Here is a 17968-nt window from a genome sequence, read left to right as displayed (position 1 = left end):
ATATGATTTAGAGAGCAACCCTAATGGAACTTATAACTAATATATTTGCATTTATTGTTTTTTTTAATGTAAATATTACTCCTATATTAGGGTCTCCCTTCCATGAAAATATAGATTTACTCCCAACTCAATGAATGAGATCTAATCTACCGCGTTACTCTCCAACTCATTTCCAATCCAATTTTCCTGTGACCATCTGGAGGCCTTTTCTTCGTTTTATATTCGGAACGAAGGTGTCGCCGAATTTCAGATAAGTTAAGTCCATCTCGAGACATCTATTTCCACAATCACTTACTCCAAATAGGTGCTAAAACACGAATTAGTTTACCTCGGCGAATCAAACCAACGAAAGACTTTGGAACCATTTACAAAGATAACAAAGATCCCTTTCCAAAGCCAGAAGCAAAATCCAGCACCACGAAATGGTCCCTACTAAAGGGTATCAAGGATTCTTGACAACCCAAATTATCTCTTGATTCTTACCAAGTTTACACTTTTCACAACAAATTTCTGCTGCAACTTATGTATACATCTTTGAAAACAATGTGCTTAACTCCAAAACAGGTTAACAAACAACTTGTCTCTAATTTACTTTCAATCCCCCGGGGAGGAGAATCACAACCGATTCCTTCTAGTAAGTTCACATATTACTTAATGGAACTTTAGTTTTCCTGTAGCTATGGTTGATTTTGCCTGCTCCACATGGCACATTGCTTTAGCAGCTCCCGTCAACCCAGAACATAATTCGCTAGCCCCTAAAGTGATGGCAAAGTAGAGATAAATAGTGCAGAGGAATGCCAGGAGGGCAAGAGCTGTAAGGAGGAAGCGATGCCGCTGGAAGAGTGCTGAGCAGCTTTCAAATTCATCCCCTTTTTTGTACGGTTTTCTAAATGATGGTGAAGAAAACACATTCTGTCCACTCTGTGGCCTTTTATGTGGTGAGGATACAACACCGTCAAGAGCCATAGCCTGTGCAAAAACATCAGAAAAAAAATAGAACTTACGCCGCTGTTTGAATCAATCAATCAAATACGACAGTTACAAAGCCTGTTAAACTTCCAAAGAGACCATCACTTTTTAAGTTCCATAATATTTTGCAAAAGCAATTGTTAGCAACCAAGAAAGTTGTATAGTTGAATAACGTGTTTGATGTATTCGGTTAAACACATAGCAGCATAACTACTATTTTAACATTTATCATAGAACTAAAAACAAGGAAGAAAAGGCAGCAACAGTGTTTTACAAAATTAACATGCACCAGCTCCATAGTAAGTCCAACTTCCAAGAGGACAGAACTTTGAAAAGTGAAAAAGTCACCTCAATATTTGCAATGATAAAGGCCTGCTTATTAACTTTGCAATAATTACGAAGGCATGTTGGGGGCAACTTATTGATTACAGCCACAATAGATAACAGATTTTCAGTGCATCGCATGGGCCATTAGTAACTTGTATCCACTGAGCTGTAAAAATAAAGAATGTGCAGATATTCACCGTGGGACCAGATGTAGCACAGTAGTATAGCACTACAGACACCTGGGTCCTAGATGCTTAGGACACGAATCAGTGTAGATATGTTACCATCTGTCTCTTTAAAACACATAAATTCTTATTCGCTAATTCAGTACAGATGCAATCCAACATCACTTGGGTTTAGGTGTTAGCCTATTAGATATAAAGAGGCCACTGCTAAGAATGGTAAAACTGCCTACTCCCAAGCACGAGAAGTTTAAATTGGCTCCAGATACAAATCATGATGAGGGTTCGGCCAGTATCCAGTTTACTGTTTACCCCTCCAAATGTTCTCAATTAGTGAGGACCAGTACTACGGAATGGCTTTTCTAGCTAACTGGTCAACTTATTTTCTTTCCATACAAATAAGTCGATGACTATAGGTAGGTTAAGGGGACTTAGCTGAGTCTTTTCACTGCCAAATGTGACCTAGGCTGCCGGGAGGTCCCCCGGGGAAATTGCATTGTAGAGCTTATTGTGAAAATACAACAAACATAATAATCGCAATTCACGATTATTGAATGCCAAACATAACCTGCCCAGAATCCATTTCCTACAAAAATAAAATAAAATAAAAATAAAAATAATAATAATAGGAGTTTTTTTTTTGGGGTGGTAATTAATAATAGGAGTATTTTTTGAACACAATAACTAAACCACCATCAACCAATGGGCGATGAACTGGAAGTCATATCATCCCCCGGTCAAATGGCTAACAAACTCTCCATTCCACGATCCCAAACCACAATTACGATGCCCGCATATATTTTGACAAGCACTCATGAGTACATAAAGAAGCAACGAGGATTTACCCATAAACTCTCCCCCGTCTCCCCTGCAACAACTTTCTGTTAGATTCAATGTTTTTCTTAGAGCCCAAACACAGCTTATCAATTCGTCCAACATGGATTCAGCTAATGCATCCAATCACAAGTGTTTCTCTCCAACTTCCTTGTTTTGATGCAATTCCACATACAGACCGGTTGTCATACAACCTCGCGTATTCCCAAACACATCGATGCTCTCTGATAATCTACAATCAAGGATCTTGTTTTCTTCCAATTCTTAGGTACTTGAAAAAAATGCTCTCTGATAATCTACTATCAATCTGTGGTCGATCTACCGACCATATAACTGCACTACAGAATCAAAATATTTCTTTTCATTCCATTTGCATACGGATCAAGTCAAATATTTTAGGGACTGAAATTGGCCGAAGAAGATAAAAACAAAATCTAATGGCGAAACGATCAGCGGCTCAAAAACACAAACAATCATATCCAATACGAAAATTGGGTGATTAAACAAACAAACAGAAGCACAGATCTGCGTGCAACCCTTTGCAAACAGGTGGAAAACAAGCGCAATGGATTTCGAAAGGGAGACAGGAGGAACTTACTTACGGCTGAAGAATTTGAAGAGAAGGAGGTGCCCCGAAATAATCGAGTTCAAAATGAAGAGAGCTCGTGGCGTCGTTGAATCAGAGTTGATTTAGTTAAGATAATTGGTTTAATCGGTGCCAAATCACATGCGATGCCAGAAGATATCAGGGGGAACCGCCCATCCGCGCATTTGCCAAAATTAGAGAGAGAGAGAGAGAGAGAGAGAGAGAGAGAGGAGAAGTATGTGTGGGTACGAAGCAGGTTTTTGCAACCTTGCAACTACTTCTGCTCTACATAAAAGATAAAAGCCGTGTGAGCGGAGTAATTATACAATGCTCATGCGACATCGTATGGCCGGTGCCTCAAACTCTGCACGACCACACATTTGTGACAAGAATCACACAAACATACACGTGATAAATATGTGCCGGAAAAAGAATTAGGTGTAACACGTAACGGTGCTTTAGAGGTATTGAATAATTTTTTCGTGTGAGCGGGGATTGTGGAGTGGGCCCGAATTTGGACATAAATGGGCTGGCGTTTGGAGGGGTCATGTGGACGTCTTTGGATTCGTCCTTTGAAATGTAGTCGGAGTCAATAAATGGGGCCCCAAACTTGACTTTTCACGTACTCGGGTCCGCATGTAGCGGAGAAAATATGGTAGTTCCGCAACGGAACCGACTGGCGGTACCGACGAAGAGAACCGACGGACATGTGGGGCTTATTTTGGATTCTGCATGGATGATTTTGACCTGTTCAATAGTTTATTTTTTTTAAATTGAGTGGGCCGGTGAAAAAAATAAGAGATTGGATCAAATACCAATACATATCGGATTGAGTTAATTGGTAGATCAAAACTTTCATTTTTTTATGGGCCCACTTATTTTTTTTTAAATTATTGAACGGCTCGAATCATTCATGCAAAACTCAAAGTAGGCCACCTTGACCGTCGATTTTCTTAACTTTTTCGAGTTTAATTGGTATACGTAACGAAATCACATGCGATGCTTGATGATTTTGATGATTTCAGGGGACCGCCCATATGTGCATTAGCCAACATTAAAGTAGGGAGAGGGAGTACATATATGTGTGTGCAAGGCAGGTTTTTGCAGCTCAACATTAGAGTAGGGAGAGAGAGTACATATATGTGTGTGCAAAGCAGGTTTTTGCAGCTCAAGGTTGCTCCGGTTGGTTGGTGAGTATGTTCTTCACAGAATTGATCAGGTTCAATTTTTAGTGTCGGCTCTCAAGAACGTACTCTATACTATCAACTATTTTGAGATAGTTCATATGAGGCTTTGCTCTATCCTTAAAGAGCCTCCAACTAGTGGACAATGACATTGGGTCACAAAAGATTACTTGAGGTGCGACGAAAGTTGACCCGAACACTCTGAATTATCGAAAATAAAGGATGTGTACTATGCTAGAGCGCACGCTACAACTCAAATTGAACTTTTGGCTCTGTGTACTACTTTCATATGTGGCAGTGCCAGTACCATAACTAAACAACGGCCAAGAGTGTCTCCAATTGTATAACCAAAACTAAAAGATTAGTAGAGTTAGGAATGTTGGTCCAAAATATAACTCACACTAGTATAGCCAAACTTAGCACCCTCTCTCTTTCTCTCCTTTATCTATCATTTCATCACTATGAATGGACCCACCCACTTACATTTATTTCCAACCCTCTATATCTCTCTGCTAGAAATGGGTATTTGGTTTTGGACCAGTGTGGACTTGAACATTGTTAAGTTAAACAATTTCTTAAATGAATAATCAAAAATTGACATAATAACTTTTGATGATTTTTTTTTTTGGACCTTGGCCTTTACCAAGCCTTGAACCCTTGACCTTGGGTTTTGAGAAGTAGCACCACCCACATCAGGTCAAGAAGGCTTAGCAACTTTTTTTTATTTGTATCTAACACATAAACTAGCAAAGAAATTAGTGGCAACTTTTGATTATATAATTTTAGTTACGTCGTTGGAAGCACCTAACTGACCTAAGTATTTACCAATTTTGAAAGATAAATGAACATTAATGATCATTCTTATTGGCTCTTGCCTTTGGATTCATTTATCTAAGTGATTACCATGGACCCCAAATTATGAAGGAATGAGAATGGTTGGTAATGGTCATCCATTTTTCAAAGCGACAAAACAATCGGGTGACCTTTTTCTTTTTTCTTTTTTCGATGAACAATATCATCCCATTAAGAGGGTGTTCCACTTTTACAAAAAACTCTTTTTTTTCAAACGAAGGTAATTTCAGACTCAAATATAATGAAAATGAAAAATATTTTTTCAATTTTTTTACACCGTTTAAAAGATCTTAATGAGATTTATCAAACAAGATCCATATTGGTAGGAAAATTATTTGCGTAAATACATGATTTTTGAGTTTGAAATTGTCTTCTTTTTCAAAAAGTTCTTTTTTCCAGAAACCGGAACACCCTCTAATATCAAAAGAAAAAATTGGGTGACTTTAAAAAAGAGAAAAAAAAAATAAAGAAACCTCTGGAGGTATCTTTTGAGATTAACGCAAACACCGGGAGGGTAATTGTAATTTCATGTTGTTTTAACATGTCCCACAATAACTCGGCCGAGTCCTCCAATTAATTCACCGGGTTTGAACTACCGACGCGTTGCCATAAGCGTGCGTTCTAAGTTAGTTTTGACTACAAAACGATTATCCATACGGACCATACTCTTCTTCGCTCTGATTCTCCTTCGATAATCTTCGATCGCTTCAGGTAAACGGCATATCTTAACTAATTCCTTCGCAATTTCAGTTTTACGAAGCATAATCATGTGATTTTGACTATTTAATTACGATGTCGAAATGAAATTCGTGATCGATTGACGTGCTGCTTTGGGTCTGTTATTAGGGTTTGGAGACGGCGTGCTTTTAGGGAAATTGATCGTTGAGAGGGAGAGATGTTTGCAGCTTCTTGCCTGGCGTCATGCTGCGCGGCGTGCGCGTGCGACGCGTGCCGGACGGTGGTGTCGGGGATCAGCCGGCGTTCGGCTCGGATTGCGTACTGCGGTCTCTTTGCGCTTTCCCTGATCGTGTCGTGGATTCTGAGAGAGGTTGCTGCACCTCTGATGGAGAAGATTCCCTGTAAGATGCTTTGAGTTTATTGTTTTCGTGAAATTCATTGGACAATTTTTCTTCCATGCAGACGTATTAGTTGCTCGCTGTCTCGCTGAGTAGTTTTCGGTTTTGCGGATGTGATTTTCTAATTGTGTTTATTTTACAGAGCATGTTCAGCTATAATTGGCTAGAAATATGACAAAGATTACGCGTAGAAGGGGATATTTTGATGAATTGGTACTGTAGCATGTGTATGAAGATCACATGTTCAGTTTTGCAAGTTTTTTCGAATAAGGATGTATTGGTTGTGTGCGCATAGTTTGCAGTTGTGCGGATGTGTTTCAAATTGTTTTTTTTGTCAAAGAGTATGTATAATTGGCTAGAAATACAACACAGATTAGATGTAGAAGGGAATATTTTGACGAATTGGCACTATAGCATGTGTATACATGTCTTATGAGAATCTCATGTTCAGTTTTGCTGCAGTTTAAGTAGCATATATATGCCAATTCTCCACATACATTATTTTTTGGTTATGTGGATGTGATTTTCAAATTGTTTTCTGACTAGAAATATGACACAGATTAGACGGAGAAGGGAATAGTTGATGAATTGGTACTATAGCATGTGTATACATGTCTACGCGAATCAGATTTTCAGTTTTGCTGCACTTAAAAGAATACATATATGGGACTTCTCTCACCAATTGCTAGGAAGATTGTGCAAATTAATATTAATGCACTTCAGACGTTGTTTGTGAGCATTTGAATTATTTGGAGTTAACCGGATTACGTTTTGTGTTGGAAAGATGAAAATTGTATTCACTTTGTATCATACTGATGCACTGGCCTCTCTTGCAATGAGATTTTATCAGGCATATTTGTTCATGTTTTTGTTTTTTAAATTTTGTTGTTATTGCTGCGGTTTCTGAGTAGTTTACTTTTCAAAATGATTTAGGAATCTAGGAGATGGTTTCGGGAATCCCAACCTTTATTTTGACCATTCTGATGGGTTGAATAGCTTACAAGATTTTATATGAAAACAATTTATATGTGGGTAATGATAAAGCTGATTTCGTAACCATTACTGTCCAGGGATTAATCATTTCGCACAAACACCGGATAGGGAGTGGTTTCAAACAGATGCAGTGCTGCGAGTTAGCTTGGGGAACTTCCTGTTTTTTACTATACTAGCTCTTATGATGGTTGGCGTGAAAAATCAGAAGGATCCACGCGATGGTTTGCACCATGGTGGATGGATGATGAAAATAGTTTGCTGGTGCCTTTTAGTAATCTTCATGTTTTTCCTTCCCAATGAGATTGTGAGCTTCTATGGTAAGCTGTTTTCTTCACTGGATTGGTCCAGAAAATTTTTCTTGTTAGTTTCTTCTATTCCTATGTTGACAAGGCGTTATTATGTTATATCTATACTCGTTATCAAACTCGAAGCATTACACAATGTAATGGAAGCTCGCTAGAAAATTGAAGCATTAAGCGCTGTAATGGAGGCTCACTTGAAAATTGGTGTATCGCTGACGCTCCATCCTCCCATGTAATGTAGTATAATGTTTGGCCATCCTCTCAATTTGGTGCTTCTGGGTCACAAGCATTTCAAACCCCATTGTCATAATTATGCATAAAAGGAACCCGACCTTGGAAACAGATGCTTAGCCCTCCCTTCTTTCTTCTTGGTCCACTTTGTTTCCTAATCTTGAGGTCGCTGTTCTTGACCTCAGGCTTGACTTCTTTTTTGAGTCCTTGCCTTTTGGATACGGAAGGCATCTTTGAGTAAATTTATTTCAATGCCCTCCCTCTAATTTGAGTAAGTTTTTGGGATTTGTAATCGTATTGAAATGTGAATCCTGAAGATAGGTAATAGATTAGATGGAAACTAGTTGAGAGCCTAAGAGTAGGAATAATCTACAGGTTTGTGTGAAAGGTTCGCTTTCTAGTAGAACTTGGCTAGTTATCCCTTGCAGCAAAAGATTTCATTATACAATGTTTTCCTTCCTACTTACCTATTCAATATGTATTTCAAGCGTTCTTTCTTCATCAGTTGATTTAAGCTTACCGTTCAGTCTATAAATGCAGAGACAATAGCAAAGTTCGGAGCAGGATTCTTTCTCCTTGTTCAAGTCGTCCTATTGTTGGATTTTGTTCATGGATGGAATGACAAATGGGTTAGATATGATGAACAGTTCTGGTTAGTGGTACCTATGGTCTTCCTGACCGTTTAGTTTTTCCCCTCAATGATTTTCCATTGTGCAAAAAGGCTCTGCTGTCTGCAATCGTCTTACGTATTATTTTTTAGTTTATTTCATGTAATATCATTTCATATTTTTCCTTCTCATTATCGTTGCAGGTACTTTGCTCTGCTTGTCGTTTCACTTGTGTGTTATATAGCAACTTTTGGCTTATCTGGAGTTCTCTTCTACTTTTTCACGTCATCTGATCATGACTGCGGGCTCAACACCTTCTTCATCGTTATGAATCTGATATTCGTTGTAGTTTTTGCCATCGTCACATTGCACCCTGCAGTAAGTATCTAATTGTGTTCCTGTGATTATAGGCAGCCGCTAACATTTTGATCAATTAGTTTGTCATGTCACTTGTGCGTATTGTCACAGTCTTAAAACATTTTATGGCTTGAAAGTGAGTGGATTCAGAAAACAGGATCTGTTATGGTTGGGTGGTGATGTTGATGTTAAGGAGATAACGGAATTGACCTCTTTTGCCCTGACAAAACATAGCTTGTGTTGTTTTAGGTTTTGATTTGTGAAGAATAAAAAATGGAGAAGATAGAGAAAGTAGCCGACTGAATTGTTATTGAAAACCCACTTTGCATCATATGCACATTCTGCTGATGTTGATATGTATTTCCAAAAGTTAGAATTGCCAGGAATGTTTTGCTCATAACACCCAAGAGAACAGAAGTGGAAAGAGTTCGATGAAGGGGGATGTTACTTTAGCAGCAGCATTTTCTGCACGTCTAAATGGAGAGTAGAGGGAAAATTAAGAACCTTGCCCAATACTGACTGGAACTGATCAAAGGGGAACACTGCCTTCTCATTGAAGTGTAGCCTGATTGTGACAAAGGAAATAGGGCTCAATTGGTGCCCAAGTCTTACTTCCGTTGATTGAAGTAGAATACAGGCTTCTCAATGTAAATTAAGCCTGATTAGTCAAAGTAGACAAACGTAGCTAATCTAAAAGGTTCAACCTAAATAATTGATTTCCCATCCTTGGACTTGCTATCATCCGTTCCATGGAACTAGTCTCGACATCCGTATTTTAAGAACTAGGGTGTGGGAAATTTCTGCCGCAATTGTTTCGGGAAGTCTTGTGCTCAACTCCACTTCCCATCGCAACTTATTGGCTTCTATAGAACTTTCTAGATGATACAAAACGTTTTTGGAAGATGTATTATATAGATAACTGAATTTCATTGCTGTAAAACAGGTAAGTGGCAGCATTTTGCCAGCTTCAGTTATATCTTTGTACTGCATGTACCTTTGCTACTCTGGACTTTCCAGTGAACCTAGGGACTACGAGTGCAATGGACTTCACAAACATTCTAAAGCCGTTTCCACTGGGACACTTACAGTCGGACTGCTTACAACAGTTCTCTCAGTTGTCTACTCTGCTGTCCGCGCCGGTTCTTCTACCACCCTTCTTTCACCACCGGGTTCACCTCGTGCTGGTTAGTGTCTGTAACTCTGTATCCTATCAAGAGAGTGTGTTTTGCGTTGCAAGAAATTTTTATCATTTGATTTGAGGTGGTGTGAAAATTAAACATTTGTAAGACCTTCCAATAACTGTCTTAGTTTTCATGGAAAAGAAAGTGCTGTTTCTCAGTTCTCAATACATTTTGAAGTCAGATCACAAGAATCAAATTAACTGCATTTCTTTTCCACTCTTGACATATTGGATTCCGTGTTGAAGGTTCTGGGAAGCCTCTACTTCCATTGGACAAGGTGGACGAGCACGAAGAGAAAGAAAAGGCTAATAGGCCTGTGACGTACTCGTATGCATTCTTCCATATCATCTTCTCCCTTGCTAGCATGTACTCTGCAATGCTTCTTACAGGGTGGTCAACCTCAGTGGGGGAGAGTGGCAAGTTGGTCGACGTGGGGTGGGCCTCTGTCTGGGTCCGAATTATTACTGGATGGGCAACCGCAGGATTATTCATCTGGTCCCTGGTTGCTCCTCTGCTTTTCCCAGAAAGGGAGTTCTAAATATTGGATCTCGCCATTTTAGACCCTTCTCTGTATGTCAATTTGGATTGAATACGGTTTGTATATCTGTGCATGATTTTCTGAATCATTACCGCTGGGTAAGGTTTGGAATGCGTGTAAAGAGAAGTGGATCTTGGTATGTTTCATGTGGGATGAACTTTGTGTTCGTGAGTGGTTCTCAAGACACAGCTATTTGGTTAAAAAATAAAGGGTTCTAGTTTGCTTCATTGTTCTGCCCTCTCTTTTCTTCCTTTGTTTATAGTTTAGTACACGATGCACATCGTATCCTCTTAGGCTATCTCTATTTCTGTGTTTTTTATAAGTCAGTGCCCGATTTAGTTTACGTACATCTCGATTAATCTTGGGGGACCCAATCCCACCGCTCACTTGTGGAGAGCCCAATTAAAGCCAGAGCAGAGTTTCGAATGGAAATAATAACACATGGGAGTTTTCGAAAGTGAGACCTTAGGAGGGAGCAAACTCCTAAGTCCCGTTACTTAACCACTAGGCCAACCCCTTGAGTTCTATCTTTATTTCTGTTCGAACTTTGTAGTTCGTTATATATATTGTTAGTTCCACTATTTATCTGCGAAGTAACTGTATTTTCCTCAGAAAAATGTAGTGGTATTGGTACAAAATTGGAGTATTCTTTTTTGCAGGGTCGATGTAAGTGCTAGTCATCAAGCACCAATCCATGACAAGTTTAGAACTACACACAAATATTTATACACACACTCACTCACAATAGGGGTGGATCCCACACTGTACATGCTGCGTGTACAGTGTGTGTGGGACTCATCCCTATTATGAGTGTGTGTGTAAGTATTTATGTGTTTGTGTATAGTTGTATCAAAACTCGTGAACTAATAGAAATTTAGGGCAATTACTGTTCGCAATGGACCGCAGCATTGTTGAACTAATGACGGTAGTCAAAGTACAGCATTGCACGGCAAAAGGTAACAAGGCATTCGATCATAGAGCATTTACAGAATGCCAACAAATTCTCTTGTTGGGAGTTTGTCCCCGAAAATTCGGTTTGTTATTAAGATGATTTTAAAGAACTTGAACTTTAAAAAAAAAAAATAACAATTCCATTTATTACAAATTGTCACAATTTATTACAAATTTAAAACTACAGTTCTTTTATTACTGAAATAAAGTTGAAAAGTGCCATGGCTCAGCTAACCCGACCCCATATTTAGTTGCCGTAGAAATGTCTTCAGAATAATCCATATCCTCGCCTGAACCTGACGTTGAATACCAGGGCAACGTAGTACCATTAGTTTATGAAAACTTAGTAGAACAAGATAAAACTACCATTACCCCAATGTATGCATGATATCCAAAATAACAGAAGCGCACACAATAAATAATAACAGAAAAAGTAATTTGATTCTTGAACACGTAAAGTCTTATTAACGTGGTCGATCCTACAATGTTCCCGTACACCATGCTCTCGTTCACTGTGTTCCCGATCACCATGTTCCCACAGTATGCTCCCAACCGCCACCTTTGGCATGGCTCAAAACATAGCACGGCTCAAGACAAGGCCGGTCACAACACGTCGACATCAACCCATCCCCGGTTTCTACCCACTACGGGTTAATCCATCAGCTACCTCAACCATATTTCCAGTCGTACCGCAATACTCATAATTCCACCTCCACGCTAAGTCCCATCGTTTCTAGTCATTCTTTTAATTAACTCTATCGGGCAATAAAAAACCACAATAATTCTAAGTTTCATGCATAAACGTTGTTTACTAAGGCACGTTAGTCCCATGCATATATTCACCAAAACACCGAGTGTAGAAATTATCGGGCAAAAGCACAGTTAACAATTATCTAAAGCATGCATATTCTAAAATTGCCGGTTTTCAAAAAAAGACATATCAATTCTTCATCCAAAGTTTATGAGATTTGACAGAGGAGTAGCTTAGGTTGTTAGGAACAACTTTTATGTTCTACACCAAGTCCGAATAGGACCTTAAGCGAGGTAAAAATGCGATCGAAATCAAGGTGTTCATTCTGCTACAGTTTGCGAAAATTGAAATTCCCGGAGATTCACCGGTCGGAATTGGTCCGTTAAGTGTCCAGATGTAGCTAAAGCATTATGTAAACGTTGTCTGCCTCTGCCTTAACAGAAATTTGATATGGAAAGGAGAGCTTTTGAAGGAAGGTAGAGACTGGGGAATACGGGGATCCGATGCAACGGACTGGTTAATGTAACTTTTTTTTTTTTTTTGGGGTAACGCAGAGTGTCTCTGGACCAACTTGCATGCACCACGGGACTAAATCTCTACGGCCCCCACCAGCCTTTTCTAACCCCAAAAGGGTTTTTACACATGGGTGGCCCCAAGGTTTTTTCGCAATGCAGGAGAGTCTAACCTAGGATATCGGGGTGGTAAGCCCCTCCGTCCTAGCCGATCACCAACTGCACTACCCCTCGGGGTTGGTTAGAGGAACTTGTAAGGCAGGAATATGAAAAGACATACTCTCAGTACCTCGACCATCCTAGTCTTTTCTACTCTAATACAGTATATAAAGAAGGAAAACTTGGAAAATGAAAACCCAGCAATACGAAGAAACACAATGCACAATGAAGGATAGAACTTCTACTATAACGGAACATATCATAGAGATGAAAAAGGTCAAACAAGTAACATTTCCAAAGTTTCTGGTTAAGATGTACCGTTAATCCTCAAAATATCCAGCATTATTCTCCAATAGATAGTTCACTGCCAGTTCTTCATTGCCGTCACAGGCCAAAAATGCCTCGATGACAAGGTCTCTATCGAATCCCATTTCCTCAAGCTAAAAATGGGCCAACGAAACAAAACTTAGCAGAACATACCGAGTAACACAAATAACAAGAAAGAAAGGAACCGTACTCGTTCTATGGCCTCCTGCTCTGCTAGTATGACACTAATAGTATGAGGCATCTCCTGCTCTGCTAGTGAGTAATTAATAGCATGAGGCATCTCCTGCTCAGGTTGATCAAATACATCCCTGCAAGGAAATGAATGTTGACACAATCAGTAGAGAGGACGATGCCTACTTTCTTAACGGAATCACAAACATGTTCCCATTCTCAACTGGTGTTTATATTTCACAGAAGATCCATACTGATCAAGGAAACCCTTTCTAAGGGCGTGTTCCAGGCTTCTCGGAAAGACAACTGGCTAAGACAAATTTACGAAGGGTAAGTCACAACGAGAGAAATTTGCTCTTTTTCTCTCTTTTCCCCGCCTTCTTTTGGAGTGCAAGTATTAAAACTTGAAGGAATGCCACCACATATATCAGAACAATAATCTGAGAGCCCCAAAATCCCGAAAAACGAGAAAGGAATACTACTCCTGAGGTTCCTCAAGCTCACAAAATGTCCTTTTGCGCTCTCCCCAAATGTTCGACGAGAGGCAAGAAGGGGTACGTAAGAGCCAAGCATTTATTCCTCTTTCCTACACGTCTATCGAACCAAGGAAACAGAAAGCCCGCTATACCTCAAGGAAAGGCCCAATATATTCCAAGAGTACTTCACAAGGCTCAAATCCCTGCATCCCACTACTCCTCCATTGCCTCGAAAAGTTTAAACAAGAAAATTTGCCAATTCACTCACTCTCCTCAAATCTTTGTAAAATGATAGTAAGAACAAGTACCCACCCATCTGAACCGTCCACAGGCGCATTTATCAATTGATAAAACTCAGCTTCGTGCTCTTCAATAAGTCTTAAAATACGGGGGTGTTTTTTTCCTAGTCCCTGAAGCGTGAGCTGTAACCAAGCAAACAACACAACTCGTTACAGAAGGAATATATTTTCTGATAACAACAGAATGAATATGAACTGTACTATCTTCTGATAACAAAAGTGTTCACATGGACCTGTAAAATATGGGGATTCGATTGCAACAGTGGACGCAAGGCTAGGAACTGAAAAGAAAGCAAATGAAAAATCAGATAAATGAGAAAATTCAATAGCCATGCCAATATCTTATAAAGACGATAAGATAATATAGTTACATCTCATCTCATAACAGCTAGGCAAGAAACTACTTAAACTGAACGCATGCAGGTCCAGTTATTTTAATGCAAATCCTAAAGACCCGACCAAGGGCGGAACTATGAGTACTGTATTGAAGGATGGGCTATAGGCTATAGCCCAGGTCAGCTTTGAAAAAAACAAAAAATTTATATATAAAATTTAGCCCAAATAATTTTAGCTCAACTCATTCCACCTATGTACCAATCCATTTTAATCCAAAGCAGATTACGCATATTACATTCCTGGTTCTGCCTTTGGACCCAACTACCATCACTACAGTCTATAGGCTTCGTAGCTCAAGGAATCCAGTCAAATAGTATAGGAACCAAACCTGTGGGCTATTTCGAAGGAAATCAAGGGGATCTTCAGGTTCTTTAGGTTTTTCAGGTTCTTTAGGCATTTCAAGTCCCCTGCAACAAAAATTGGCTTATTAGTTTATTTTCATCTTTATTTAAAAAAATTAAATTTTGATCGTAATTTTTTACTTTTTAAATTCCTCTCATCGTGAAGAATCAATAATTCTTAAAAAATTGACGAAAAACTAACAAATGTGAATTTTTTTGATAAAAATAAAAAAGCTTTCTTGGTTAATTAAAATACCAAACAACCCCTTAGGAGGTTCGAAATCCCGTGACCTAGTCCGTAAAACATGCCAGACTCCTCAACCAAGAAGCCAAGGCACCCTTTTTGTGAACTCTTTGCATAACTTTTAATTTAATTTAAACGTAGGCCTAGTTTGGCATAATAAGCCAAATTAATAGCTTATTTTATTTTATTTTATTTCAATTTTTTATTTTTATTTTGCATTTGTCGGTTCCTTTTCAATTTTTTTTTTTAGAATTATTATTTCGTAATGATAAGAGAATCTAATAAGTAAAAAATTACGATTGAAATTCAATTTTTGTGAATAAAGACAAAAATAAGTCAATTTTTTCGTCTTTATTCAAAAAAAAAAAAAATAAATAGATTTTGATCGTAATTGTTTGCTACTTTTACTTTTTAGATTACTTACGTTATAACGAAGCAATAATTTTCAAAAAAATCAACAAAAAATTAACAAATGCGAATTTTTTTAATAAAGATTAAAAAAAATAGAGTAAATCATTTAGCTAATAATGCCAAATTAGGCTAAGATTTTGTTTGGAACTTAGGGAAAGAAGAAAAAGAAAATGAGAGAAAAACTGGGAGAAAGATAGAGAGAAAATATCCAAACAACTGGAGGCAAATTTTATTAAAACTTTCATTTCTTTTCTCACTTTTTCTAACTTCCTTTTTTTTTTTTTTTTTGAGACGAAAGTTCCAAATTAATGTTGTACAAATTTTTTTTTTTGTGGATATATCTGAAACGGAGTGGCACGTGCCACTCCTTTCCGCTTAGGGCCGTTTCACTTTCGTGGAAAAAATTCTTTGTCAAGAAGAAGATAATTTCAACTTCAAAAATTATGTGTTTACGTAAATAATTTTTTTAACAATATGAATTTTGTTTGATAAATTTCATTGAGATTTTTAAAACGATGAAAAAAATTAAAAAATTATTTTTTATATTTATAATATTTGAGTTTGAAATTACAAAAATGGAATTGGCCCTTCCGGTATCTTCAGCCGCTCCCCAGTCTGATTCACCTCCACCCGACGCACGCTATGCAGAATCTGCGCCGTCACGTCGATCTGGAAGAACCTCGTGAGCGATCTGTCGTACTCGATCAGCTTCTTCGCGTACGAGCTCTTGTTCCACCAGCGCACCCTGTTGCACTTCTCCACGAGGCTCTTCCCTTCGTTGAGTTGGTCGGCGAAAACCTTGTACTCCGTTCCGGGCCGGTGGACGGCCCGGTTCAGACTCTCGATGTCTTCGAATGTTGGGGTCATCCGGTCTAGGGTTGATTTGAGTTGTTTCAAGAGGGGTTTGAATTCTTTGGATTCGGCCCATACTTTCTTGATGGCATTCACTAGTTCGCCGCATAAGACATCAAGGACAATTCCCACGACTACATTATCCATTGGTGGCTCTTTTCGGAAATTACAGGGTTTCGGGTTGGGGTTGTGGATAATATAAAGCGGAGATTAGAAGCCTGGCTGTTAAATTGTGTATTTGGTTGTTTGGAATCAATTGTTTCTCCTTAAAGAATAAGAAAGTCAGGATACAACCACACATGTACAGGAAAATCATAGGTTGTTGCACTTTTTTAAAAAGTAACTTTTTGAAAAAGTTTATAAATTTCAACATAAAAAATTTTGTTTTTTCACAAATAATTTTTTTATCAATATGGATCTTATTTGATAGATCTTATTGAGATCTTTAAACGGTGCAAAAAAATTTAAAAAATTATTTTTCATTTTCGTTATATTTAAGTTTAAAATTACCTTATTTTTTAAAAAGAAGGTTTTTGGAAAAAGTGGAACGGGGCCTACCACAACCTGTTAGGAAAGAGAATAATTATACGCAATCCCGACATTATGGAAGTGAGACCCTAATTGATTGCTTCATTGTGTGGTGCTAATTGATAGTTGTCTTCTTTCGAAGTGTCCGCTAATACTCTCTCTCAAGGTGGAGCATGGAGGAACATAATGCCCAACTTGGACCGTAGATGACCAAACTGGTCGACCCCCACTGCCTTGGTGAAAATGTCTGCTATCTATTCAGTAGAGGCAATGTGACTAAGGTGAAGGAGCTCTTGTTGTACCCTTTCCCTAACGAGATGGCAGTCGTTTCATTGTGTTTGGAGCGCTCATGGAAAATCGGATTCCGGGCAATGTGCAAAGCAGCCTGATTGTCGCAATATAAGGTGATGGGTGATGACAGGGAAACCACTAAATCACAGAGTAAAGTGTAAAGCCACAATAGAAAGGGCTGGCTGTTAAATTGTGTATTTGGTTGTTGGAATCAATTGCTTCTCCTTAAAGAATAAGAAAGTCAGGATACAACCACACATGTACAGGAAAATCATAGGTTGTTGCACTTTTTTAAAAAGTAACTTTTTGAAAAAGTTTATAAATTTCAACATAAAAAATTACGTGTTTACACAAATAATTTTTTTTATAAATATGGATCTTATTTGATAGATTTTATTGAGATCTTTAAACGGTGCAAAAAAAATTAAAAAATTATTTTTCATTTTCGTTATATTTGAGTTTAAAATTACCTTATTTTTTAAAAAGAAGGTTTTTGGAAAAAGTGGAACGGGGCCTGCCACAACCTGTTAGGAAAGAGAATAATTATACGCAATCCCGACATTATGGAAGTGAGATCCTAATTGATTGCTTCATTGTGTGGTGCTAATTGATAGTTGCCTTCTTTTGAAGTGTCCGCTAATACTCTCTCTCAAGGTGGAGCATGGAGGGACATAATGCCCAACTTGGACCGTAGATGACCAAACTGGTCAACCCCCACTGCCTTGGTGAAAATGTCTGCTGTCTATTCAGTAGAGGCAATGTGACTAAGGTGAAGGAGCCCTTGTTGTACCCTTTCCCTAACAAGATGGCAGTCGTTTCAATGTGTTTGGAACGCTCATGGAAAACCGGATTCCGGGCAATGTGCAAAGCAGCCTGATTGTCGCAATATAAGGTGATGGGTGATGACAGGGAAACCACTAAATCACAGAGTAAAGTGTGAAGCCACAATAGCTTGCAAGTGGTCGAAGCCATAGCCCGATATTAAGCTTCGGGGAGGATTGGGAAACGACACTCTGCTTTTTAGTGCGCCAAGAGACGG

The 17968-nt window shown here is 38.5% G+C and overlaps 3 protein-coding genes across 4 annotated transcripts; 1 reads left to right on the top strand and 2 right to left on the bottom strand.

The window, feature by feature from the left end:
• Window positions 1-364: 364 nt before the first annotated feature.
• On the bottom strand, window positions 365-3185 carry LOC131335300 (uncharacterized). Of its 2 annotated transcripts, none has more exons than XM_058370607.1 (2): window positions 2915-3185; window positions 365-969 (listed from the first exon to the last, which is right to left on the bottom strand). In XM_058370607.1, the coding sequence occupies exon 2, from the start codon at window positions 964-966 to the stop codon at window positions 652-654; it is 315 nt and encodes a 104-aa protein (XP_058226590.1). In that variant the 5' UTR covers window positions 967-969; window positions 2915-3185; the 3' UTR covers window positions 365-651. The 2 variants fall into 2 exon arrangements, with proteins under 2 accessions (XP_058226590.1, XP_058226589.1); XM_058370606.1 differs by having other exon boundaries at window positions 2911-3183.
• A 2298-nt stretch (window positions 3186-5483) lies between these two features.
• On the top strand, window positions 5484-10447 carry LOC131335298 (uncharacterized). The gene is made up of 7 exons (XM_058370605.1): window positions 5484-5645; window positions 5781-6013; window positions 7081-7320; window positions 8077-8188; window positions 8348-8522; window positions 9445-9685; window positions 9928-10447. The coding sequence occupies exons 2-7, from the start codon at window positions 5830-5832 to the stop codon at window positions 10218-10220; spliced, it is 1245 nt and encodes a 414-aa protein (XP_058226588.1). The 5' UTR covers window positions 5484-5645; window positions 5781-5829; the 3' UTR covers window positions 10221-10447.
• An 841-nt stretch (window positions 10448-11288) lies between these two features.
• Window positions 11289-16417, bottom strand: LOC131335297 (uncharacterized). Its single transcript, XM_058370604.1, has 7 exons — window positions 15830-16417; window positions 14591-14669; window positions 14100-14147; window positions 13880-13989; window positions 13111-13228; window positions 12912-13033; window positions 11289-11467 (listed from the first exon to the last, which is right to left on the bottom strand). The coding sequence occupies exons 1-6, from the start codon at window positions 16255-16257 to the stop codon at window positions 12914-12916; spliced, it is 903 nt and encodes a 300-aa protein (XP_058226587.1). The 5' UTR covers window positions 16258-16417; the 3' UTR covers window positions 11289-11467; window positions 12912-12913.
• Window positions 16418-17968: the final 1551 nt, after the last annotated feature.

The sequence above is a fragment of the Rhododendron vialii genome, chromosome 8a (genome assembly GCF_030253575.1).
Source record: "Rhododendron vialii isolate Sample 1 chromosome 8a, ASM3025357v1".
In the NCBI taxonomy this organism is placed as follows: domain Eukaryota; kingdom Viridiplantae; phylum Streptophyta; class Magnoliopsida; order Ericales; family Ericaceae; genus Rhododendron; species Rhododendron vialii.
The sequence above is the reverse complement of the archived record's forward strand: the minus strand, read 5'-3'. Positions and strand labels throughout refer to the sequence as shown.

Excerpts from the sequence above, each read along its gene's own strand:
- LOC131335300 (XM_058370607.1), bottom strand. The coding sequence starts at position 966 with ATGGCTCTTGACGGTGTTGTATCCTCACCACATAAAAGGCCACAGAGT.
- LOC131335298 (XM_058370605.1), top strand. The coding sequence starts at position 5,830 with ATGTTTGCAGCTTCTTGCCTGGCGTCATGCTGCGCGGCGTGCGCGTGC. Across the intron at positions 6,014-7,080 it reads TCTGATGGAGAAGATTCCCT|GGATTAATCATTTCGCACAA; the intron begins GTAAGATGCTTT and ends ATTACTGTCCAG. Across the intron at positions 7,321-8,076 it reads TGAGATTGTGAGCTTCTATG|AGACAATAGCAAAGTTCGGA; the intron begins GTAAGCTGTTTT and ends CTATAAATGCAG.
- LOC131335297 (XM_058370604.1), bottom strand. The coding sequence starts at position 16,257 with ATGGATAATGTAGTCGTGGGAATTGTCCTTGATGTCTTATGCGGCGAA. Across the intron at positions 13,990-14,099 it reads CGAATCCCCATATTTTACAG|CTCACGCTTCAGGGACTAGG; the intron begins GTCCATGTGAAC and ends GCTTGGTTACAG. Across the intron at positions 13,229-13,879 it reads CCTGTGGACGGTTCAGATGG|GGATGTATTTGATCAACCTG; the intron begins GTGGGTACTTGT and ends ATTTCCTTGCAG.